The 26,640-nt window shown below is 48.8% G+C and overlaps 1 protein-coding gene across 2 annotated transcripts; it reads right to left on the bottom strand.

Moving 5' to 3' along the window:
• Positions 1–6,386: 6,386 nt before the first annotated feature.
• carf (calcium responsive transcription factor) lies at positions 6,387–26,437 on the bottom strand. 2 transcript variants are annotated; one of them, XM_041868648.1, is made up of 15 exons: positions 26,363–26,437; positions 25,659–25,808; positions 24,321–24,782; positions 23,938–24,055; positions 23,277–23,400; positions 23,090–23,171; positions 21,025–21,214; positions 13,389–13,509; positions 13,104–13,247; positions 12,630–12,905; positions 12,223–12,373; positions 11,050–11,113; positions 10,859–10,971; positions 10,387–10,735; positions 6,387–7,036 (listed from the first exon to the last, which is right to left on the bottom strand). In XM_041868648.1, the coding sequence occupies exons 2-15, from the start codon at positions 25,779–25,781 to the stop codon at positions 6,978–6,980; spliced, it is 2,376 nt and encodes a 791-aa protein (XP_041724582.1). In that variant the 5' UTR covers positions 25,782–25,808; positions 26,363–26,437; the 3' UTR covers positions 6,387–6,977. The 2 variants fall into 2 exon arrangements, with proteins under 2 accessions (XP_041724582.1, XP_041724580.1); XM_041868646.1 differs by having other exon boundaries at positions 11,050–11,176.
• Between the last annotated feature and the right edge of the window lie 203 nt (positions 26,438–26,640).

Consider the following 26,640-nt stretch of genomic DNA (forward strand, 5'->3'; position numbering starts at 1 on the left):
AGAAGAGGACGATCCAGACTCATCCACCATGACAGAAGAGGACGATCCAGACTCATCCACCATGACAGAAGAGGAAGCTCCAGGCCCCTCGGCCGCTGAAGAATGTAGGAGGCTGCTGTCTGCACAAGTTGCAGAATGTTTTCACAGAGGTGCATCTTGAGGAAAAATTAGCACAGTTGAAGGTTCTACAGGATAATCCGCTGTATACAGATATTCAGCATCACAGCTGTCTGATAAATGACTTAGGCTGGAAACAGGACTTCCAGACAAAGACATGTTCAACATCGTTGTTGAATACTTAGAACGTTACAAGGACTGCGTTGTCTACTTTGCCAAGTGGAGGGTCGAGATGCTGTCATTTGAGGATCAAGTGTTTATGAAGTTACATCAACTTGCACTTGGCTCAACTATTCCGTTGGAGTGCAAGCACTGTCAGCAATGTTACCATCACTTTCATTCACGTGATCCACAAGAGAGAAATAGAGAGAGAGAGAGATTTCGTCATTTCAGTTTCACTTACTTAGCTAGCAAATGAAGCTGGCAAGTTTAGCCTACTGAAACACCCGGCTCAAACAAAGGGATGCTATGTTAGCTAGCTGGCTATGACTTTCCAACACAACACTGGAACTGTTCCAAGTCAAGGTAAGCTTTTGGTTTTACTAATTTATATCCACCGGGGCCCGCCGGTGTTACTGCTTACTGACTGTACACTGTAACGTTACTGCATGATTGTAGCCGGTTTACTAACGCGTTAGTTATATTAGCTATGTTGACGACGACGTTACTTTAGCTAATATGGTGACAACGATGTAGGCTGTGTGTAGCGGTTATGATATGGTTTGGCTTGGAAAGGTTTTTTCGCCTGGTCACATACAGCTGATGTGTTGTGCATTGAAGTCCACAAGCGAAGGGAAGAGAAGGAATAAAACGTGGCTGCAACGCCAGGGTTGTGGGAACCAGTACCAGCCGGGAGGGGGGTCAGTATGAAAAATGTATGCACTCACTAACTGTAAGTCGCTCTGGATAAGAGCGTCTGCTAAATGACTAAAATGTAAATGAGAGTGAACTCTGTTTACACGTGATCAGGGGTGTATTCATTCCGCTGATTCTGTTGAAAAACGTTTCTTAAACGAAAGCAAACGGAACAAAATGGGGATAAACATACCTGAATTTGTCCAATAGAAACTCTTGTTTGCAACTGTTGGACTAATGATTACACAGATCAGCTAGATGCAGGCCAGAGTGTGCAAGGCGGTATTCTCTGTCACGGTCTGTCACGGTCTGTCACCTCAAATTTGTCTCTCGACCTGTGTGCACCTACGTTGTAACACTGACCAAATATCTCTGTTTTCTGTCCAGATAAAGATGTTGATACAGCATTGGAAAAAAAAACACCACTGACCATGTCTCTGTTTTCTGTCCAGATAAAGATGTTGATACAGCATTGTAAAAGACCCACCACTGACCTAATACCTCTTTGTTTTCCAGTCCAACAGGAGTGCGTCCCTCAGACCATCCGGTGCCTGGACATCCCGTGCCAGTGGGATCCGGTTGGGGAGACTACAGCACATCGAGCCTGTGGACGAACAGGTCAGTAACTCATCAAATATGATACAAGATTGTGTAAAACATTGAATTTGTAGATGCATGGACATTTCCCAAATGTTTTAGACATGAGGCGTGACATGCGGAACATCAGCCTCACCCCACGAGAAGCAGTGCATGATCAACCCCACGCTCAGCAAGGAGATGTGCTGGAAGTGATGTCACTCCCATCCTTAGATGTACTCTCTCTCGCTCTAGTTAAGCAGTCCAGATGATTTCCGTAGGGCGTGTCCTATCCAACTCTACTTGCTTTGATGTTGGCAGTTAATTTGAAATATTGTCAGTTAAATTGAAATATTGTCAGTTAATCATTCCACTTAAACTGTCTGGCTAGTTAGCTGACAAACAAATATACTATGCAGATATATCTACAAATTCACCTGGATAATTGATAGTTTGAGGAGGAGTGATATGATGCCGTGTTGTTGTAAATGACCTGGTATAATAGCAAAATGAGCTAAACTAAAAACATCTGCTAACTACTTTAGTCATTGCATTACTGCAAATGCTCAGGCAGCTGCCATTTCCCGTTGGGAAAGAAAAATGCCCCTGCATTTACCAGAAAAGGAAGCTCCATACAATGAAGGGGGTAAGAAATAATTTCAACATCGGAGATGTAAATTCCCACTGTGCCCATGATAAAATGCAATGTGAATTGTGTTGTACTTCTGAATGAAACTGAGAGGAGATGCACTCAGACCAGTCTTTGGGACTGAACGTAGTTTAACTACATTACTTTAGTTGGCTGCTTTGAGCAAAACTTGTATGTAATATAACCTATTCTGGGAGCCTACTGTCTGAACTACTGTAAGTGGAATATTTTTGGACCACTGGCTTCCCTGAAAACAGGCACTGACAGGAGGAGCGACGAGAACGCTGATCCAGTGACCCGCCCAAAAAAAACTGATTGGAATAAAACCTCAAGGTAAGAAAAAAACTGCTGTGTGTGCAAAACTATTTACAGATGTTCAATGTTGCAGTGCCAACGTTGGGCGCATGTGGTCCTTGAAAAACTCCTCTAGTCCAGCAGTATGAGTCAGCCAGAGGTCAGAGGTCGTCACGCTGGATGGTGGCCAGAGGTCAGAGGTCGTCACGCTGGATGGTGGCCAGAGGTCAGAGGTCGTCACGCTGGATGGTGGCCAGAGGTCAGAGGTCAGAGGTCGTCACGCTGGATGGTGGCCAGAGGTCAGAGGTCGTCACGCTGGATGGTGGCCAGAGGTCAGAGGTCGTCACGCTGGATGGTGGCCAGAGGTCAGAGGTCGTCACGCTGGATGGTGGCCAGAGGTCAGAGGTCGTCATGCTGGATGGTGGCCAGAGGTCAGAGGTCGTCACGCTGGATGGTGGCCAGAGGTCAGAGGTCGTCACGCTGGATGGAGGATGGAGGTCAGAGGTCGTCACGCTGGATGGAGGATGGAGGCTTTGGTGGGCCACACAATGAAGAAGCAAGTGTCCCATCCATTTACATTTTAGTCATTTAGCAGACGCTCTTATCCAGAGCGACTTACAGGAGCAATTAGGGTTAAGTGCCTTGCTTAAGGGCACATCAACAGATTTTTCACCTAGTCGGCTCGGGGATTAGAACCAGCGACCTTTCGTTTACTGGCACAACGCTCTTACCCACTGAGCCACCTGCCGCCCATCCAGTAAGGATGGTCTTCATAGAGGCGGTAGAACCCTCCCTCCTCCTGGATATAGAAATCCTTCGACTTCACTGCCTCTTCAAGGGTAAGGTCCCTTGCACCATAGGGAAACTTGACCTCCACCACTGCTGTGGTGCCCACCAGACCATCCGGTGAGGCGCCCAGGATCCCAGACCGTGTGACTCCAAAGTCCTGACTCCTGCACAGCCATCCCTGTAGCCATTTTGAATTCCTTGATGACCTCCTCTTCATCTGTGGCCCACATTACAGACAACACCCCATCCAACGACTGTGATTTGAAGACCTTTTTTAGCAGCGACGGAGTAACGCGCTTGGCCCTAACCACTGCTCCAAAATTGCACCAACCTCCCTCTCCTCGTGTTGGGCCAGTTGGGGTTGGTGCGCTGTCCATCTGTTGCCTGCCGTATAGCCTCCTGCTGCTCCACCGACAGCGCCATGCCAGCCAGGATGCCTGCAAGCCCCAGGTGTGCCCTTATTTTTTAACAATGTCCGGGACAGACAGGGATGACAGGGAGAGTAGCGGTTGTTCTCGCTCAGGTTCAAGGAGACATGCCATTCCACTGAACCTGCCCCGGAGACGTTTCCTCAGCCACTGAAGATCCTCCTCTGTGGGCTCTCGGGACAGAGGGTTGTAGTCTTCGGTCGGGTAGAGGTCCTCCACTGACTGCACCTGGTTGGGCACGGCTGGCTTCCTCCACTCTCATTCCACATCCGTACGGCCGATATTGTGAACCGCCAAATTAGGCTGCATGGCTACACTGATGAGCTCCACATGGGCATTCACATGGTAGAGGGAATCCCCTGGTCACCTATAGAGACCTGCCGAGAGGAAGGATGTTAAGTGCCACATGCCTTTCAATGCATGACTTTGAACACCTTGAAATGCATTTGTTGTAATAAATGTGCTATATAAATAAGGTTTGATTTGATTGATGACGTTACATCTGTAGAATATTTAATAAACTGTAATGTTCACATGAGGACAAGTGCAGTTTTTCCATAAAGTTTTAATTGATTACTTGGGATTTTTATCACTTGACATATCAATCATACAAGTGGGAAGAATCCTATAAATCAAGACTGTGTGAATGCATGTACCACTCTGAATAAATAAATACTGTGCCTTTGAAGATTTTCTCTGGTCATGAAACTACAATACAGGCTGGATGTCTAAATGAAGTCTATTCTGAATGTCAATAGATTTAGATTCATTCTCATCAATGACAACGTTCTGGAACGGCGTTTATCACTCATCTAAGTCTGGTATCCGGGGTAATCTGGTTAATTATTATATAATCGATTAAGTGTCTCTCGATTTAGTGATTGATGCACGTCGGATGAATCGTGTGGTGAATAGTGAAAAAGGGGAAGAGTATCTGTTATTTCGTTTTTTTGATATGGAGTCTCTCCCTACTCAAGTGCAGTTGGGGTATATTAACTACAGAGTCAGAGCATTTATCCCGAGACCAATGCAGTGTGGTCACTGGAAAGCTTTTGGTCATGTAGCAAGTGTTTGCAGAAGGGAGAAGCCGAGATGTCCAAGTTGTGGAAAATATCATATCATGTGTTATAAAAGTGATGAAAACATGACATGTTGTAATTGTGGTGGGAACCATGAAGCTATGTCTTTTGAATGCCCCACAGGGGTGAAAGAGAATGAGGTGGCCAAAGTCAGGGCTGTCCAGAGCATATCATATGCTGCAGCTGTTAAAAGGGTTGAGGGTTTGAATGGTGCTCCTGAAGAGTCCATGGTGGTGGATAGGACTTCACTGCAGGCAGCAGGGGTTGCCCTTCACCAGCAGGATCCTGACATTTTAAAGGTTAAGAAGGTGGCCTTTATAGCTATGGTGATTAATGGCACTGCCAAGGTGGAGGGAAGGTCCAGGAAGATAGAAATCATTGTGGCGGAGCGGTTCCTGGGCTGAAAGATTTCTGGGCAGAGGAGCGACATGGAATATTGTCACAAGCCGTCCCACCCCCTAAGGCCCTAGAGCCCGAGAAGGGGGATATGGAGATTTGAAAGAAGGAAGAAGTGGGAGTTTTGTTTAGTTTAGTCAATTTACTATTTTTATTTGGGTGGATGAAGTTAGTTTCCCGATCAGGTATGGGTTAGATTTTTGTCCTTTTTATTTTTTACCCGTCCAGTTAGTGGCGGCAATACATATTTTTGGGTTGTAGTCCGTCATAAAACCCATAGAAGAAGAAGAAGAACTAGAAGAACTATTGCCGTGTTCAAAACAACTGGGAACTCGGAAATAATCTCCAACTGGGAAAAAAACAATTTGAACGGTCTTTCAACTTGCAATTCCAACTCGGGCCTCTTTATGGAGCTTCGACTTTCCTAGTGGGTTTTGAACGCGGCATATAGCCTCTCCCGTCCTAATGAGCCCTTCCCAACTAGCTTGTGACTAGAAACTTGTCTGCCGATTAAGTGTTCAGAATCATTCCGTTTTTATCTGAGTAATTGTTCAGGGTTTTTTCACTCCACGATTTTCGTCTGCAGTCGGTTGCTTCAGCCGTACTACTCAAACAAGCACAGAATCATGCTTATCACTTTCTCTTACAAGTTTTAATAACTTGCGCCATGCTACTGTTGTTGCCAGCATAAACTAGCTTGTAAGGGCTCTCAGGACGACTGAACCGACTCCATTCGTCTTCATACTCATTCTCAGCTACGTCATCCATTTGGGCACGGTAAAGCCAGCCTCTAACGGATCTCCAGTTTCTACTAGATAGCACAGCCACAAAGTCAAAATAAGCTAAATCGTAAAAATGCATGATTTTTTGTTGTTGTTGCTTTTTGTTCTTAATGTAAGGTTAAGCATAAGGTTAGCAGTGTGGTTAAGGTTATCTTTAAAAACACATTTGAAGAAGATAAATTGTAGAAATTGGCGGGGTTTATGACTTTGTGGCCGTGGTAACTAGTCACGCAGAGCATGCTGGGTAAATCATTTGTAATTTGTGGGTTCTGTTCACATACAGAACGTCAAGTGGTGTTTTCTCAGTCTTGTGGAATATACCCAAATTAGTCTTCCATTTTTTATTTTATGGAAATAATTTCAAATCTGACTACTGATTGAATCCTACTTGTTGTGACAAAGTCCCACTAGAATGTATTAATTAATTTTTTATTTCACCTTTATTTAACCAGGTAGGCCAGTTGAGAACAATAATGGATGGATCTTTATTGGCAAATGGATAGAATAGTCCGTAAACAACTTAAAACAATTGTATTAAGGAATGAATTAACTTAAACAAATAAAATAAAGCTTTATCAGCTTTAATGAGTCGAGTGGTAGCCCACTGAAGTACAATTACATCATCATCTCAGAAGACTATGCAACAGGGTTAGAAACACTATTAAAAAGACTACATTGCCTTTGCACTAATATATACACATGATATCAACTTTTTACACCCACGGCTCTTGTAGTTGTCATTTTTAAATTAATAATTATACAAGATTCGTTGGATTCCATGATTTTAAAGCGAGATGGCAAATAAGTTCCTCATGATGATATCAAAAAACATAACATGCAGAAAACACTGCATTAATTGCATTTTCAGTCAATTGTCCAATAAACGTGATCAATAAACATGACAGTCCTGAGGTGAAACCAACCCCTCTCACAGTTAGTATATAGTATAGATGTAACGCGCCCCTGTGAGGGCTTAAATACACCCTGGTGTACGGCACACCCCAGTCGGGTGTCAATCTACAGGGTTGACAGTGACCTCCTCCTCCTTGACCTCCTCTGGACTGGTCAGGGCTGAGGAATAGAACACAGCAACAGGAAGAGAAAAAACAAGTCAGACTCTCGTTTACCCAGTCATCATGGATACCTACTCCTGACTCTCAGCCTGTGATCTGTCGTCTGCCCAGTCATCATGGATACCTACTCCTGACTCTCAGCCTGTGATCTGTCATCTACCCAGTCATCATGGATACCTACTCCTGACTCTCAGCCTGTGATCTGTCATCTACCCAGTCATCATGGATACCTACTCCTGACTCTCAGCCTGTGATCTGTCATCTACCCAGTCATCATGGATACCTACTCCTGACTCTCAGCCTGTGATCTGTCATCTACCCAGTCATCATGGATACCTACTCCTGACTCTCAGCCTGTGATCTGTCATCTACCCAGTCATCATGGATACCTACTCTTGACTCTCAGCCTGTGATCTGTCATCTACCCAGTCATCATGGATACCTACTCCTGACTCTCAGCCTGTGATCTGTCATCTACCCAGTCATCATGGATACCTACTCCTGACTCTCAGCCTGTGATCTGTCATCTACCCAGTCATCATGGATACCTACTCCTGACTCTCAGCCTGTGATCTGTCATCTACCCAGTCATCATGGATACCTACTCCTGACTCTCAGCCTGTGATCTGTCATCTACCCAGTCATCATGGATACCTACTCCTGAGACTCTCAGCCTGTGATCTGTCATCTACCCAGTCATCATGGATACCTACTCCTGAGACACTCAGCCTGTGATCTGTCATCTACCCAGTCATCATGGATACCTACTCCTGACTCTCTGCCTGTGATCTGTCATCTACCCAGTCATCATGGATACCTGCCCCTGACTCTCAGCCTGTGATCTGTCGTCTGCCCAGTCATCATGGATACCTACTCCTGAGACACTCAGCCTGTGATCTGTCGTCTGCCCAGTCATCATGGATACCTACCCCTGACTCTCAGCCTGTGATCTGTCATCTACCTAGTCATCATGGATACCTACCCCTGACTCTCAGCCTGTGATCTGTCATCTACCCAGTCATCATGGATACCTACTCCTGACTCTCAGCCTGTGATCTGTCATCTACCCAGTCATCATGGATACCTACTCCTGAGACACTCAGCCTGTGATCTGTCATCTACCCAGTCATCATGGATACCTGCCCCTGACTCTCAGCCTGTGATCTGTCGTCTTCCCAGTCATCATGGATACCTACTCCTGAGACACTCAGCCTGTGATCTGTCATCTACCCAGTCATCATGGATACCTACCCCTGACTCTCAGCCTGTGATCTGTCATCTACCCAGTCATCATGGATACCTACTCCTGACTCTCAGCCTGTGATCTGTCGTCTACCCAGTCATCATGGATACCTACTCCTGACTCTCAGCCTGTGATCTGTCATCTACCCAGTCATCATGGATACCTACTCCTGACTCTCAGCCTGTGATCTGTCATCTACCCAGTCATCATGGATACCTACTCCTGAGACTCTCAGCCTGTGATCTGTCGTCTACCCAGTCATCATGGATACCTACTCCTGACTCTCAGCCTGTGATCTGTCGTCTACCCAGTCATCATGGATACCTACTCCTGACTCTCAGCCTGTGATCTGTCATCTACCCAGTCATCATGGATACCTACTCCTGACTCTCAGCCTGTGATCTGTCATCTACCCAGTCATCATGGATACCTACTCCTGACTCTCAGCCTGTGATCTGTCATCTACCCAGTCATCATGGATACCTACTCCTGACTCTCAGCCTGTGATCTGTCATCTACCCAGTCATCATGGATACCTACTCCTGACTCTCAGCCTGTGATCTGTCATCTACCCAGTCATCATGGATACCTACTCCTGACTCTCAGCCTGTGATCTGTCATCTGCCCAGTCATCATGGATACCTACTCCTGACTCTCAGCCTGTGATCTGTCATCTACCCAGTCATCATGGATACCTACTCCTGAGACTCTCAGCCTGTGATCTGTCATCTACCCAGTCATCATGGATACCTGCCCCTGACTCTCAGCCTGTGATCTGTCGTCTGCCCAGTCATCATGGATACCTACTCCTGACTCTCAGCCTGTGATCTGTCATCTACCCAGTCATCATGGATACCTGCTCCTGACTCTCAGCCTGTGATCTGTCATCTACCCAGTCATCATGGATACCTGCTCCTGACTCTCAGCCTGTGATCTGTCATCTACCCAGTCATCATGGATACCTGCTCCTGACTCTCAGCCTGTGATCTGTCGTCTACCCAGTCATCATGGATACCTACTCCTGACTCTCAGCCTGTGATCTGTCATCTACCCAGTCATCATGGATACCTACTCCTGACTCTCAGCCTGTGATCTGTCGTCTACCCAGTCATCATGGATACCTACTCCTGACTCTCAGCCTGTGATCTGTCATCTACCCAGTCATCATGGATACCTACTCCTGACTCTCTGCCTGTGATCTGTCATCTACCCAGTCATCATGGATACCTACTCCTGACTCTCAGCCTGTGATCTGTCGTCTGCCCAGTCATCATGGATACCTACTCCTGAGACTCTCAGCCTGTGATCTGTCATCTGCCCAGTCATCATGGATACCTACTCCTGAGACTCTCAGCCTGTGATCTGTCATCTACCCAGTCATCATGGATACCTACTCCTGACTCTCTGCCTGTGATCTGTCATCTACCCAGTCATCATGGATACCTACTCCTGACTCTCTGCCTGTGATCTGTCATCTACCCAGTCATCATGGATACCTACTCCTGACTCTCAGCCTGTGATCTGTCATCTACCCAGTCATCATGGATACCTACTCCTGACTCTCAGCCTGTGATCTGTCGTCTGCCCAGTCATCATGGATACCTACTCCTGACTCTCAGCCTGTGATCTGTCATCTACCCAGTCATCATGGATACCTACTCCTGACTCTCAGCCTGTGATCTGTCATCTACCCAGTCATCATGGATACCTACTCCTGACTCTCAGCCTGTGATCTGTCATCTACCTAGTCATCATGGATACCTACTCCTGACTCTCAGCCTGTGATCTGTCATCTACCCAGTCATCATGGATACCTACTCCTGACTCTCAGCCTGTGATCTGTCATCTACCCAGTCATCATGGATACCTACTCCTGACTCTCAGCCTGTGATCTGTCATCTACCCAGTCATCATGGCTCCCTACTCCTGAGACTCTCTGCATCCCAAACTGAATCCTATTTCCTATATTGTGCAATACTTTTGATCGGGGCTCTCATCAATAGTAGTGCACTATATACGGAATAGGCTGCCATTTGGGATGCAGACAGACACACCACAGGAAGTCTACAGCAGCAATATCTCAGGTCAACTCCTGACTGTCTCACCAATAGTAGCAGGGGAAACTATCTGGACAGGGATGGTCTGTCCGTCCTCCAACAGTATCTGGTGTGTCCCCACACTCCCGTCCCCTAGAGATGACACGCTGACCACCTGTCCGTCCCCTAACGATGACACGCTGACCACCTGGCCGTCCCCTAACGATGACACCACGACCACCTGACCCATGCCCAGAACCACTGAGGGGTCAGCCAGGGCCATAGCTTCCCCCTGGGAAGGGCTGGACTGGAGGAACTGAGGGGGTGAGGTGCTGGGCAGCTCCAGGGAGTCTGTGACTTTAGACAACTGAGACAGACCTCCATCGAAAGAACACAGGCCTGGTTGGAGCTGGATGCCCTGGAAATGAAACAGACAGTTTGTTTGCTGAGTGACTAAGAAACACAGACATATCATTCTGTCCGATTCGATTAAAATTGGATAGGGATTAATCAGGTGTGTAAGACACATGCAGAACGTCACCTGTAGCTGGGCAAAGATCTTGGGCTGCAGGGACGTCAGAGAGCTGAAGAGTTGTACGGCCTCAGGCGATAACGTGTCGCTCCCCTCCAACACTGCTACTCTCTGGAGGGCACCTGGACGGAATAAACACCGTAAGAAACCGAGCTAGTCGGATAACTATTGGGACTCGAAGCGACATGCAACGTCACTACCTTTAGCAGGGGCTGGTGTGAGGGTCAGAGTCACAGTCTCAGTCATTGGGTCCACTTCAGTCCACTGAGGTGAGGCAGCGAACATCAGGCGTGACAAATGGAGAACAACAAGTTTTAGCTGAAAGAGCTGGGAAAAACAGATAAGAAGCAGGGTGACCCCAGCCTGCTGGAAGGTCTTCCTAGTTACCTGTGTTAAAATCAGTGGTGACCCCAGCCTGCTGCAAGGTCTTCCTAGTTACCTGTGTTAAAATCAGTGATGACCCCAGCCTGCTGGAAGGTCTTCCTAGTTACCTGTGTTAAAATCAGTGATGACCCCAGCCTGCTGCAAGGTCTTCCTAGTTACCTGTGTTAAAATCAGTGATGACCCCAGCCTGCTGGAAGGTCTTCCTAGTTACCTGTGTTAAAATCAGTGATGACCCCAGCCTGCTGCAAGGTCTTCCTAGTTACCTGTGTTAAAATCAGTGGTGACCCCAGCCTGCTGGAAGGTCTTCCTAGTTACCTGTGTTAAAATCAGTGATGACCCCAGCCTGCTGCAAGGTCTTCCTAGTTACCTGTGTTAAAATCAGTGATGACCCCAGCCTGCTGGAAGGTCTTCCTAGTTACCTGTGTTAAAATCAGTGGTGACCCCAGCCTGCTGGAAGGTCTTCCTAGTTACCTGTGTTAAAATCAGTGATGACCCCAGCCTGCTGGAAGGTCTTCCTAGTTACCTGTGTTAAAATCAGTGGTGACCCCAGCCTGCTGGAAGGTCTTCCTAGTTACCTGTGTTAAAATCAGTGGTGACCCCAGCCTGCTGGAAGGTCTTCCTAGTTACCTGTGTTAAAATCAGTGATGACCCCAGCCTGCTGGAAGGTCTTCCTAGTTACCTGTGTTAAAATCAGTGGTGACCCCAGCCTGCTGCAAGGTCTTCCTAGTTACCTGTGTTAAAATCAGTGGTGACCCCAGCCTGCTGGAAGGTCTTTCTAGTTACCTGTGTTAAAATCAGTGATGACCCCAGCCTGCTGCAAGGTCTTCCTAGTTACCTGTGTTAAAATCAGTGGTGACCCCAGCCTGCTGGAAGGTCTTCCTAGTTACCTGTGTTACGTCAGTGATGACCCCAGCCTGCTGGAAGGTCTTCCTAGTTACCTGTGTTACGTCAGTGATGACCCCAGCCTGCTGCAAGGTCTTCCTAGTTACCTGTGTTACGTCAGTGATGACCCCAGCCTGCTGCAAGGTCTTCTGGGCCTCATGGATGTGGTTCTTTATGTCATTGACGGTGGGGAAGTAGCAGAGGTTATGTCTCTCTGGGACCTCCTCTGATTTAAACATCTCCCGCTCCACAAACCGCCTGGCAGGATAGGAAACAGGAAGACAGGTTAGCGCCGGGGATAGTGGTAATACTGGGGACCATGACGACCTGTGCATCCAGTGTGATCCTGGGCTGTATGCGTCATGTGTCTCTCAGAGTGAATCTCAGCCCAATTAGTGGCAAAATATCAGAAGTGGGCTGCCTGTGTAAACGCAGCCTAAAATGCAAAACTAATCCTAAATCAGCTCCTACTCTGAGCTGTTTGATACATACGGCCCCCTGAGGTCCTCCTTACCTGAGCTGTTTGCGGACCTGGTACACCTGATGATATCCCTGATCCACCAACTCCCTGATTTTCTCTGCCACCCTGGGGTGGAGGCGAGATGGCATGGTTCCACCATCCTCCACACCTCCATCACAGACACATCCCCTCTCCTCCTCCTCCTCCTCCTCCTCCTCCTCCTCCACCTCCTCCATGGGGAGGAAGAGGAGGTCTGGAGGAGGAGGTGGGAGGAGAGCCTCCATGTCATGGTAGAGGTGAGCTTTCTGGGTGGGAAGCTGCATGTAGTACCTGGTAAACCAGAGAAAGAACAAAGGAACCGATGTAGCTACACATATCAGTCAACCAGAAGGTTTACTTATTTAAACATTCAGAGTCTTATTAGCCCATATGGGCTGGGCATCTGCAAGACGCTTTAATAATATATAAATATATCAAATCACGTACAAATAACAGAATCAATCAATCAATCAATCAATCAATCAATACCTCAGGACTCCGCCCACATCCCACAGGGTCTTCCGGAGGTTGAAAAAGGCCTTCTCCTGCTCTTGCCGAACAACCCTCTTGTCTACGTTCGGGTCCGTCGGCACCCGGTACTGCGGAAACTTACACACCTTCTTGATATAGATCCTGAAAGAATGAGAGCAATGTCAGAAATACTACCTTTACACACGGCTCTTATGGCATGTCCACAGAGTTGGTAGCGTTTTGTTTGTCGGCGTAGATGTGGATGGGGTTTGAGTGTGTGTGTGTATATGTGTGATTGTGTACCTGGCAGGACATGTGGCTTTGTAATCAGCGTTCTGCCTGATGGTCTGCTCGGCAGTCTTCTTGGGCTGGAGGCCTTTCCTCCTTGGGCCATACTGACACTCCATCACTACAGCTCTGCTGCCTGGAGACAGATGGAGAAAGGAGACGTGGGTCGCGTCCCAAACGGCAACCCATTCCCTATTTAGTGCACATCTTTTGACCAGGGTCCACAGTGCTAGTACGGCAACCCATTCCCTATTTAGTGCACATCTTTTGACCAGGGTCCACAGTGCTAGTACGGCAACCCATTCCCTATTTAGTGCAAATTTTTTGACCAGGGTCCACAGTGCTAGTACGGCACCCCATTCCCTATTTAGTGCACATCTTTTGACCAGGGTCCACAGTGCTAGTACGGCAACCCATTCCCTATTTAGTGCAAATTTTTTGACCAGGGTCCACAGTGCTAGTACGGCAACCCATTCCCTATTTAGTGCACATCTTTTGACCAGGGTCCACAGTGCTAGTACGGCACCCCATTCCCTATTTAGTGCACATCTTTTGACCAGGGTCCACAGTGCTAGTACGGCACCCCATTCCCTATTTAGTGCACATCTTTTGACCAGGGTCCACAGTGCTAGTACGGCACCCCATTCCCTATTTAGTGCACATCTTTTGACCAGGGTCCACAGTGCTAGTACGGCACCCCATTCCCTATTTAGTGCACATCTTTTGACCAGGGTCCACAGTGCTAGTACGGCACCCCATTCCCTATTTAGTGCACATCTTTTGACCAGGGTCCACAGTGCTAGTACGGCACCCCATTCCCTATTTAGTGCACATCTTTTGACCAGGGTCCACAGTGCTAGTACGGCACCCCATTCCCTATTTAGTGCACATCTTTTGACCAGGGTCCACAGTGCTAGTACGGCACCCCATTCCCTATTTAGTGCACATCTTTTGACCAGGGTCCACAGTGCTAGTACGGCACCCCATTCCCTATTTAGTGCACATCTTTTGACCAGGGTCCACAGTGCTAGTACGGCACCCCATTCCCTATTTAGTGCACATCTTTTGACCAGGGTCCACAGTGCTAGTACGGCACCCCATTCCCTATTTAGTGCACATCTTTTGACCAGGGTCCACAGTGCTAGTACGGCACCCCATTCCCTATTTAGTGCACATCTTTTGACCAGGGTCCACAGTGCTAGTACGGCACCCCATTCCCTATTTAGTGCACATCTTTTGACCAGGGTCCACAGTGCTAGTACGGCACCCCATTCCCTATTTAGTGCACATCTTTTGACCAGGGTCCACAGTGCTAGTACGGCACCCCATTCCCTATTTAGTGCACATCTTTTGACCAGGGTCCACAGTGCTAGTACGGCACCCCATTCCCTATTTAGTGCACATCTTTTGACCAGGGTCCACAGTGCTAGTACGGCACCCCATTCCCTATTTAGTGCACATCTTTTGACCAGGGTCCACAGTGCTAGTACGGCACCCCATTCCCTATTTAGTGCACATCTTTTGACCAGGGTCCACAGTGCTAGTACGGCACCCCATTCCCTATTTAGTGCACATCTTTTGACCAGGGTCCACAGTGCTAGTACGGCACCCCATTCCCTATTTAGTGCACATCTTTTGACCAGGGTCCACAGTGCTAGTACGGCACCCCATTCCCTATTTAGTGCACATCTTTTGACCAGGGTCCACAGTGCTAATACGGCACCCCATTCCCTATTTAGTGCACATCTTTTGACCAGGGTCCACAGTGCTAGTACGGCACCCCATTCCCTATTTAGTGCACATCTTTTGACCAGGGTCCACAGTGCTAGTACGGCACCCCATTCCCTATTTAGTGCACATCTTTTGACCAGGGTCCACAGTGCTAGTACGGCACCCCATTCCCTATTTAGTGCACATCTTTTGACCAGGGTCCACAGTGCTAGTACGGCACCCCATTCCCTATTTAGTGCACATCTTTTGACCAGGGTCCACAGTGCTAGTACGGCACCCCATTCCCTATTTAGTGCACATCTTTTGACCAGGGTCCACAGTGCTAGTACGGCACCCCATTCCCTATTTAGTGCACATCTTTTGACCAGGGTCCACAGTGCTAGTACGGCACCCCATTCCCTATTTAGTGCACATCTTTTGACCAGGGTCCACAGTGCTAGTACGGCACCCCATTCCCTATTTAGTGCACATCTTTTGACCAGGGTCCACAGTGCTAGTACGGCACCCCATTCCCTATTTAGTGCACATCTTTTGACCAGGGTCCACAGTGCTAGTACGGCACCCCATTCCCTATTTAGTGCACATCTTTTGACCAGGGTCCACAGTGCTAGTACGGCACCCCATTCCCTATTTAGTGCACATCTTTTGACCAGGGTCCACAGTGCTAGTACAGCAACCCATTCCCTATTTAGTGCACATCTTTTGACCAGGGTCCACAGTGCTAGTACAGCAACCCATTCCCTATTTAGTGCACATCTTTTGACCAGGGTCCACAGTGCTAGTACGCGGTATTAAAAACGTATGCACTCACTGACTGTAAGTCGCTCTGGAGAAGAGCGTCTGCTAAAATGAGTCAAATGTAAATAACTCCGAATATGACCTAGGAAACCATACCTTTCATTCATATGGACACAGTTATTACATTGGAGTAGAATACTTTGGTAACACTTTCCTTAAAGCCTGCAGGTATAATGTTATAAGCATGTATGAGTTGGACTGTTGCGGCCACAGGGGCAGTCCTGAGTCATGACCGCAGTAAACATCTGGATGACCGTTGAGTCACGGTAATCTCCTCTGATGCCCTCTGTACATTGCCTTTGTAGTAGCCTACACAACTCACCATCATTAGTAGACTGACACATGACCTTTAGCGTCAGAATATCTCACCACTGTGCGTTTCCATCTCCTCCCCTCTCTCCTTCATTCCTTTTTCCAGCACGCAGAGAGAGAGGGGCTGTCAACAGTTTAATGAAATATGTTTCGTTGTGAAAACATGTTGCTATCGATGTTCACAAACAGATTTCACTTGGTTTCCCAAATTAAGTACTGGGTAGCTGGAGGAACAGGGTTGGAGAGCCCATGGCGTACAGAGTACTGGGTAGCTGGAGGAACAGGGTTGGAGAGCCCATGGCATACAGAGTACATTTACATTTACATTTTAGTCATTTAGCAGACGCTCTTATCCAGAGCGACTTACAGGAGCAATTAGGGTTAAGTGCCTTGCTCAAGGGCACATTAACGTCATTTAGCAGACGCTCTTAGCCAGAGCGACTCACAAATTGGTGCGTTCACCCTATAGCCAGTGGGATAACCACTTTACAATTGGGGGGGGGGGGGTAGAAGGATTCCTTTATCCTATCCCAGGTATTCCTTAAAGAGGTGGGGTTTCAAATGTCTCCGGAAGGTGGTGAGTGACTCCGCTGTCCTGGCGTCGTGAGGGAGCTTGTTCCACCATTGGGGTGCCAGAGCAGCGAACAGTTTTGACTGGGCTGAGCGGGAACTATGCTTCCGCAGAGGAAGGGAGCCAGCAGGCCAGAGGTGGATGAGCGCAATGCCCTCGTTTGGGTGTAGGGACTGATCAGAGCCTGAAGGTACAGAGGTGCCGTTCCCCTCACTGCTCCATAGGCAAGCACCATGGTCTTGTAGCGGATGCGAGCTTCAACTGGAAGCCAGTGGAGTGTGCGGAGGAGGGGGGTGACGTGAGAGAACTTGGGAAGGTTGAACACCAGACGGGCTGCGGCATTCTGGATGAGTTGTAGGGGTTTAATGGCACAGGCAGGGAGGCCAGCCAACAGCGAGTTGCAGTAGTCCAGACGGGAGATGACAAGTGCCTGGATTAGGACCTGTGCCGCTTCCTGTGTAAGGCAGGGTCGTACTCTCCGAATGTTGTAGAGCATGAACCTGCAGGAGCGGGTCACCGCCTTGATGTTGGCGGAGAACGACAGGGTGTTGTCCAGGGTCACGCCTAGGCTCTTCGCACTCTGGGAGGAGGACACAGCGGAGTTGTCAACCGTGATGGCGAGATCATGGAACGGGCAGTCCTTCCCCGGGAGGAAGAGCAGCTCCGTCTTGCCAGGGTTCAGCTTGAGGTGGTGATCCGTCATCCATACTGATATGTCTGCCAGACATGCAGAGATGCGATTCGCCACCTGGTTATCAGAAGGGGGAAAGTAGCTGGAGTACTGGGTAGCTGGAGGAACAGGGTTGGAGAGCCCATGGCATACAGAGTACTGGGTAGATACAGGAACAGGGTTGGAGAGCCCATGGCATACAGAGTACTGGGTAGCTGCAGGAACAGGGTTGGAGAGCCCATGGCATACAGAGTACTGGGTAGCTGGAGGAACAGGGTTGGAGAGCCCATGGCATACAGAGTACTGGGTAGCTGGAGGAACAGGGTTGGAGAGCCCATGGCATACAGAGTACTGGGTAGATACAGGAACAGGGTTGGAGAGCCCATGGCATACAGAGTACTGGGTAGCTGGAGGAACAGGGTTGGAGAGCACATGGCATACAGAGTACTGGGTAGCTGGAGGGAACAGGGTTGGAGAGCCCATGGCGTACAGAGTACTGGGTAGCTGGGGGAACAGGGTTGGAGAGCCCATGGCATACAGAGTACTGGGTAGCTGGAGGAACAGGGTTGGAGAGCCCATGGCATACAGAGTACTGGGTAGCTGCAGTAACAGGGTTGGAGAGCCCATGGCATACAGAGTACTGGGTAGCTACAGGAACAGGGTTGGAGAGCCCATGGCATACAGAGTACTGGGTAGCTACAGGAATAGGGTTGGAGAGCCCATGGCATACAGAGTACTGGGTAGCTGGAGGAACAGGGTTGGAGAGCCCATGGCATACAGAGTACTGGGTAGCTGGAGGAACAGGGTTGGAGAGCCCATGGCATACAGAGTACTGGGTAGCTGGAGGAACAGGGTTGGAGAGCACATGGCATACAGAGTACTGGGTAGCTGGAGGAATAGGGTTGGAGAGCCCATGGCATACAGAGTACTGGGTAGCTGGAGGAACAGGGTTGGAGAGCCCATGGCATACAGAGTACTGGGTAGCTGGAGGAACAGGGTTGGAGAGCCCATGGCATACAGAGTACTGGGTAGCTGCAGGAACAGGGTTGGAGAGCCCATGGCATACAGAGTACTGGGTAGCTGGAGGAACAGGGTTGGAGAGCCCATGGCATACAGAGTACTGGGTAGCTGGAGGAACAGGGTTGGAGAGCCCATGGCATACAGAGTACTGGGTAGCTGGAGGAACAGGGTTGGAGAGCCCATGGCATACAGAGTACTGGGTAGCTGCAGTAACAGGGTTGGAGAGCCCATGGCATACAGAGTACAGGGTAGCTGGAGGAACAGGGTTGGGGAGAGCCCATGGCATACAGAGTACTGGGTAGCTGGAGGAATAGGGTTGGAGAGCCCATGGCATACAGAGTACTGGGTAGCTACAGGAATAGGGTTGGAGAGCCCATGGCATACAGAGTACTGGGTAGCTGGAGGAACAGGGTTGGAGAGCCCATGGCATACAGAGTACTGGGTAGCTGGAGGGACAGGGTTGGAGAGCCCATGGCATACAGAGTACTGGGTAGCTGGAGGAACAGGGTTGGAGAGCCCATGGCATACAGAGTACTGGGTAGCTGGAGGGAACAGGGTTGGAGAGCCCATGGCATACAGAGTACTGGGTAGCTGGAGGAACAGGGTTGGAGAGCCCGTGGCATACAGAGTACTGGGTAGCTGGGGGAACAGGGTTGGAGAGCCCATGGCGTACAGAGTACTGGGTAGCTGGAGGAACAGGGTTGGAGAGCCCATGGCATACAGAGTACTGGGTAGCTGCAGGAACAGGGTTGGAGAGCCCATGGCATACAGAGTACTGGGTAGCTGGAGGAACAGGGTTGGAGAGCCCATGGCGTACAGAGTACCGGGTAGCTGGAGGAACAGGGTTGGAGAGCCCATGGCGTACAGAGTACTGGGTAGCTGGAGGAACAGGGTTGGAGAGCCCATGGCATACAGAGTACTGGGTAGCTGGAGGAACAGGGTTGGAGAGCCCATGGCATACAGAGTACTGGGTAGCTACAGGAATAGGGTTGGAGAGCCCATGGCATACATAGTACTGGGTAGCTGGAGGAACAGGGTTGGAGAGCCCATGGCATACAGAGTACTGGGTAGCTGCAGGAACAGGGTTGGAGAGCCCATGGCATACAGAGTACTGGGTAGCTGCAGGAACAGGGTTGGAGAGCCCATGGCATACAGAGTACTGGGTAGATACAGGAACAGGGTTGGAGAGCCCATGGCATACAGAGTACTGGGTAGCTGGAGGAACAGGGTTGGAGAGCCCATGGCATACAGAGTACTGGGTAGCTGCAGGAACAGGGTTGGAGAGCCCATGGCATAAAGAGCTTTGGGCAGGATTTATCACCTGTGGCACAGCGAACTGACCAGAGTAGCCTACCCAACATGAGTCAAAAACATACCGGCGGGAAAGTGGCCTCCATTCGCTTCTCCAGTACATACGGATGACATGTCTGTTTTCCCCTGCTCCTGCCCATTTGATAATGGGCCATTCTAAATCTAAACTAATTTTACATATTAGTAAAGACAAGATTAAATTGACAATAGTCTGATGGGTGAAAATATGATCACTTGATGAGAGAACAGCTGTGCAGCCTGAGGCAAGGAACAGAGCACAAGCTTTTTTCCCCCGCCTTTCTCAAATCATCAATAGCCTGTCGTCGCATCATACAGTCCAAATATCTTTTGATTTCTAGCACATTCTAAGGTTTGTATCAACTAAAGTTGCCAAATAACTCTAAATCTAGCATGTAGGACCTGTTTTAAATGATCACTTTTACGCTCAATATAGCCACTTCATATGCGCGCATTCTCGCACCAGAATAGGAAAAATATGGTTTCTATTTTATTCAGATAAGTTGAATTATATTGTTCTTACTATAAAATCATATAATATAAAATAGTGGCTTGGGACTTACAAGCATATCTTGTCTGCTAAATGAACAAGCCTACCGCCTATGGCATGGAGCACAGCCAGATAACATACAGTAGGCCAACTCATATTCTGTTCTTCTGAAATACATCTTCATATCATAATGTCTCTTTAGACCTGACTAAAATAAATATTGGATTTGTTGTTATGATGTATATTAAATTGATATATTATATATTTTTTATGTAGATGTTCCAAAGGCAGCGGCTTGTATGCATCTTGTATGCAGCTTGAATGCAGCTTGTACGCAGCTTGTATGCAGCTTGTATGCAGCTTGAATGCAGCTTGTACGCAGCTTGTATGCAGCTTGTATGCAGCTTGTACGCAGCTTGTATGCAGCTTGTACGCAGCTTGTATGCAGCTTGAATGCAGCTTGTACGCAGCTTGTATGCAGCTTGTATGCAGCTTGTATGCGTTGAGGCCTGGTGATGCTAAACATGTTTATGTTAATTAACGGTCAATTACCGTGAGACCGGCAGGCTTTTGCATGACAATCACCAGCAAAATGTCAAGACGCCCTGTGAGCCTTTACAATGTGTCTAAAGTGTTATCACGTCTCTTAACAACTGTTACTGTGATTGTATACCTGCCTTGACAAAAGGGACGCCATCGTAGGGTACTAACCAGTACTGTGACTGTATACCTGCATTGACAAAAGGGATGCCATCGTAGGGTACGTATTGTGACTTCCACATCAGACGGCTGGCAGGCTTGGCAGGGGAGGGGGACTGGCGCGTCCCAAACACACTGTTGGTCTGCTGCTTGTGGAGCAGGAGAATGGCCTCCAGCTCCGTGTCTGTGTTACAGTAGCCACGGTAGGAGTCCCCGATCTTCTGCTCCGGGGGAGGGAGGGAGAGAGAGAGAGAGAGGGGGGGAGAGAGAGAGAGAGGGGGGAGGAGAGAGAGATAGAGAGAGAGAGAGAGGGGGGAGGAGAGAGAGATAGAGAGAGGGAGGGGAGGAGAGAGAGAGGGAGGGGGATGGGGAGGAGAGAGGGGGGAGGGAGAGAGAGAGAGAGAGAGGGGGGGAGGGAGAGAGAGAGAGAGAGAGAGAGAGAGAGAGAGAGGGGGGGAGGAGAGAGAGAGAGAGAGAGAGGGAGGAGAGAGAGAGAGGGAGGGGGGAGGAGAGAGAGAGAGAGAGAGAGGGGGGAGGAGAGAGAGAGAGGGAGGGAGGGGGGAGGAGAGAGGGAGGGGGGAGGAGAGAGAGAGAGGGAGGGGGGAGGAGAGAGAGAGAGGGAGGGAGGGGGGGAGGAGACAAGAAGAGTCAACATGGATGACTGTTGAGGCCCTTCCTTTCAATAGAGTCAACATGGATGACTGTTGAGGCCCTTCCTTTCCATAAATGTGCAAAGCCATAAGCCTGAGGATGCTAACGATCACAATCCTTTCTTGTTAGCATCCTCAGGCTACAAAGCCATGTGTTAGGGTGTGAACATGTGTTAGGGTGTGAACATGTGTTAGGGTGTGAACATGTGTTAGGGTGTGAACATGTGTTAGGGTGTGAACATGTGTTAGGGTGTGAACATGTGTTAGGGTGTGAACATGTGTTAGGGTGTGAACATGTGTTAGGGTGTGAACATGTGTTAGGGTGTGAACATGTGTTAGGGTGTGAACATGTGTTAGGGGTGTTGCACTCCACCCTGCCCTTTCCCACCTGGACAAGAGGAAAACCTATGTGAGAATGCTGTCCATTGACTACAGCTCTGCGTTCAACACCATAGTGCCCTCAAAGCTCATCACTAAGGACCCTGGGACTAAACACCTCCCTCTGCAACTGGATCCTGGACTTCCTGACAGGCCGCCCCCAGGTGGTAAGGGTAGGTTACAACACATCTGCCACGCTTATCCTCAACACGGGGCCCCTCAGGGGTGCGTGCTCAGCCCCCTCCTGTACTCCCTGTTCACCCATGACTGCGTGGCCAAGCACGACTCCAACACCATCATTAGGTTTGCTGACGACACAACAGTGGTAGGCCTGATCACCGACGAGACAGCCTATAGGGAGGAGGTCAGAGACCTGGCCGTGTGGTGCCAGGACAACAACCTCTCCCTCAACGTGATCAAGACAAAGGAGATGAATGTGGACTACAGGAAAAGGAGGGCCGAGCACGCCCCCATTCTCATCGACGGGGCTGTAGTGGAGCAGGTTGAGAGCTTCAAGTTCCTTGGTGTCCACATCACCAACAAACTGTCATGTTCCAAACACACCAAGACAGTCGTGAAGAGGGCACGACAAAGCCTATTCCCCCTCAGGAGACTGAAAAGATTTGGCATGGGTTCTCAGATCCTCAAAAAGTTATACAGCTGCACCATCGAGAGCATCCTGACTGGTTGCATCACCGCCTGGTATGGCAACTGCTCGGCCTTCGACCACAAGGCACTACAGAGGGTAGTGCGTACGGCCCAGTACATCACTGGGGCCAAGCTTCCTGCCATCCAGGACCTCTATACCAGGCGGTGTCAGAGGAAGGCCCTAAAAATTGTCAAAGACCCCAGCCACCCTAGTCATAGACTGTTCTCTCTGCTAACACATGGCAAGCGGTACCGGAGCGCCAAGTCTAGGTCCAAAAGGCTTCGTAACAGCTTCTACCCCCAAGCCATAAGACTCCTGAACAGCTAATCAAATGGCTACCCAGACTATATGCATTGACCCCCCCCCCCTCCCCCGTACCTCAGCGTTATGAAGCCTCTGGGCCCAGTTGGTATACGTACCTCAGCGTTATGAAGCCTCTGGGCCCAGTTGGGGGCGTTGGATGGGAGAGGTTTCAGAGGAGAGGTGAAACAGTCCTGAGAGCTACACACAACACAACAATACAGTAACAGTTACAACTAATTGTCAAACTAACCTAATATTCCTTAAACAGTTACTGAGAGTAACACTAAGAAGAAGTGAGCCCACCTCTGTGCCGAGGTCTTAGCTGCAGCCGATGTTACTGTGGTCAAACTGCTGCTGTCATCAGTAACAGCTGTTAACGTGATGGTGTGAAGCTCTTCCTCATCAGCAGTATTCTCCCCACAGGAGCCTAAACAGACCAGACAATCTCAACTTAATACACCAACTATAGAGATCACAGGAGGTTGGTGGCACCTTAATTGGGGAGGACGGGCTCGTGGTAATGACTGGAGCGGAATCAGTGGAACGGTATCAAGTACATCAAACAGATGGTCTCCAGGTGTTTGATGCCGTTCCATTTGCTCCGTTCCGGCCATCATTATGAGCCGTCCTCCCCTCAGCAGCCTCCTGTGGTAGAGATAGTGTTCTATTCAATGATGTGACACCAACACTGTACAAGGAATTTAATCCATTTCTGTTCAAATTCCTTGACACTGTCTAACAAGAAATAGAATAACTAATATATTTCCTGAGGGAACGTCAGAAATGCAGAATTCTGTTTGCCTGATGACTCATCCTGAATTGAATTCCGCTGCTCTGTCGATCGCTCCATACGTCAGTCTGAACTGAAGTCATTTGTAGGCCAGCTCTGGTCAAACACAGTGCGCTAAATAGGGAATAGGGTGATGGTCTCTGTAGAAGCAGGTGAGTCCCAGGTTAACAATACCTGTAGGGTCTATGATGTCCAGCAGTTGTCCCCTGGGCAGTAACACTTGAGCCCCTCCTAGCTGAGTAGAGGGGATAACATACATCTCTCCGTTGTCCGACTGACCGCTCACTAGCACCTAGGGGAGCAAAGATGTTCAGGGTACACAAAGACCGTAAACATAACAGTTCATAGACTGTGTATGAGAAGCATGGAACAAACAAAAACAACGAACGAATTGACTAGTCTTGCCTGGTGCTGCCAGATCTGTTTGTGCTGACCAGCCAACTAACTAAGCTATAACAAGTTGGCTAGTCAGCACAAACAGATCTGGGATCACCAGGATACCTTTTGGCAGCTGCCTGGACCTGTTTCTGTGCTCTTGTGAAACCCTCTCTACTCACCATGCGTTCACACTGCAGGGGCTGTCCGTTCTGATCGAGTATGATGAACTCATCTGTCTGTGTCTCGTCCTGTGTCTGCATCGCTGCCTGATTCTCTGTCTGTGATAATGTCTGTGTCTGGTCCTGTGTCTGCATCGCTGCCTGATTCTCTGTCTGTGATAATGTCTGTGTCTGGTCCTGTGTCTGCATCGCTGCCTGATTCTCTGTCTGTGTCTCGTCCTGTGTTTGCATCGCTGCCTGATTTTCTGTCTGTGATAATGTCTGTGTCTGGTCCTGTGTCTGCATCGCGGCCTGATTCTCTGTCTGTGACAGTATGAGCGTTTCTGTCTTTGTCAGTTCCTCAGGTCTGGTATCAGTGTGGACTGTTTCCCAGCTGTCTGGAGGTGCTAGGCTGTTGATAACAAGCAGCTCTGAGGACTGTCGCTTTGTCTCATTGTCTTCAGGTGCAGGTTCACTGGGCTCCTGGAACACAATACAATACTTTACATGCATGTGACTATGCTAATATCCATTGATTTGGTCTCCTGATATCTGCATTGTATTACTTTTTCTTATCACAAATCATTTTGCAACTTATAGGTTTGAGTCGTACCAACTCATAGGTTTAAGTCCCACCAACTCCTAGGGTCAAGTCCCACCAACTCCTAGGGTCAAGTCCCACCAACTCCTAGGGTCAAGTCCCATCAACTCCTAGGGTCAAGTCCCATCAACTCCTAGGGTCAAGTCCCACCAACTCCTAGGGTCAAGTCCCATCAACTCCTAGGGTCAAGTCCCACCAACTCCTAGGGTCAAGTCCCACCAACTCCTAGGGTCAAGTCCCACCAACTCCTAGGGTCAAGTCCCACCAACTCCCATCAACTCCTAGGGTCAAGTCCCATCAACTCCTAGGGTCAAGTCCCACCAACTCCTAGGGTCAAGTCCCATCAACTCCTAGGGTCAAGTCCCACCAACTCCTAGGGTCAAGTCCCATCAACTCCTAGGGTCAAGTCCCATCAACTCCTAGGGTCAAGTCCCACCAACTCCTAGGGTCAAGTCCCATCAACTCCTAGGGTCAAGTCCCACCAACTCCTAGGGTCAAGTCCCACCAACTCCTAGGGTCAAGTCCCACCAACTCCTAGGGTCAAGTCCCACCAACTCCTAGGGTCAAGTCCCATCAACTCCTAGGGTCAAGTCCCACCAACTCCTAGGGTCAAGTCCCATCAACTCCTAGGGTCAAGTCCCACCAACTCCTAGGGTCAAGTCCCACCAACTCCTAGGGTCAAGTCCCACCAACTCCTAGGGTCAAGTCCCACCAACTCCTAGGGTCAAGTCCCACCAACTCCTAGGGTCAAGTCCCACCTGTTGTGTTTCAGTGATATGAGACCCATGGAGGTCTGTGTGTTTGGGCTCATCCTCTTCAGTGGTCAGTGGAGGCTTTGAATCCAAAGCATCATCTTCCATAGCTCTCTCCTGCTCCTCCATCTCCCGAGCAGACAGTCAGCTAACTAGCTACATAAACAAACCAATGTAACATTATTAGAGTGACCTGGTACAGGTATTTAATGGGTGCAAGTGTTCATCATCATCATCATCATCATCAATCAGTATTGTAATTGCAAATCCATTCATTGCCATTTTCAGAATGGTCACTGGATCTAGATCGCTAGCTAGTTAACAATAACAAAGACAGCTGGTGCAGGAAGACGGTTTATTCAATGCTCGACTCTGGGGGTGTTTCTATAAGAGTAGTTTGTGATTGTTTTTGCTTGATTGCAGGAGCAGAGCTTCCTAACCACCCAAATAAAGCATCATCTCTGGTCTTGGTCAAAAAGCATTCTTTAAAGCGCCATGTTGGATTAAAATGTCTGTGTAGCAAAGCTAACCAACGTTAGCTTGTTGGCTAGCCTAGCTAGTAAAGACGGACAATATCCAGTTGAGTCAAACAATTCTCCTGATTTAGGATAGTCTCCCTCTTTACATAGCCCTGTCTAGTCTGACTGTGTAGCTACAGCGTTGAGGGTATGGGGGACAAGGATTGGAAATTCAAAACGAGTCTACTCAACCTCGTCTTCACCCAGACTTCTGCTCGCCTCGTTCTCGACCAACAAACGCGATTGTTCTATTAATCCGGTATGAAGAATGTTTGACCCTCGGAGGACGCCGTCGAAAGGCATATCTAACGCGCTTCCTTCTGGTACTACATCCTTTCACCACAGAGAGGCGCAATTTCCACAGGAAGTGGCCCCAGGTTGCTGATTTCCACCTAAGAACATACAGAGAAGGAACTGGTGGTGATGGCTAGAAGGGATACCGATTTTGTAAAAGTTACGCCATAGTCCGG

Source organism: Coregonus clupeaformis, unplaced genomic scaffold (assembly GCF_020615455.1).
Source record: "Coregonus clupeaformis isolate EN_2021a unplaced genomic scaffold, ASM2061545v1 scaf0075, whole genome shotgun sequence".
Lineage (NCBI taxonomy): Eukaryota > Metazoa > Chordata > Actinopteri > Salmoniformes > Salmonidae > Coregonus > Coregonus clupeaformis.

What these genes read in the sequence shown, in the direction of transcription:
- carf (XM_041868646.1), bottom strand. Translation starts at nt 25,781, where the DNA reads ATGGAGGAGCAGGAGAGAGCTATGGAAGATGATGCTTTGGATTCAAAG. An exon ending in GGACATCATAGACCCTACAG is followed by an intron (nt 23,401 to 23,937) that starts GTATTGTTAACC and finishes TGGTCTGTTTAG; the next exon opens with GCTCCTGTGGGGAGAATACT. An exon ending in CACACCAGCCCCTGCTAAAG is followed by an intron (nt 10,972 to 11,049) that starts GTAGTGACGTTG and finishes TATTCCGTCCAG; the next exon opens with GTGCCCTCCAGAGAGTAGCA.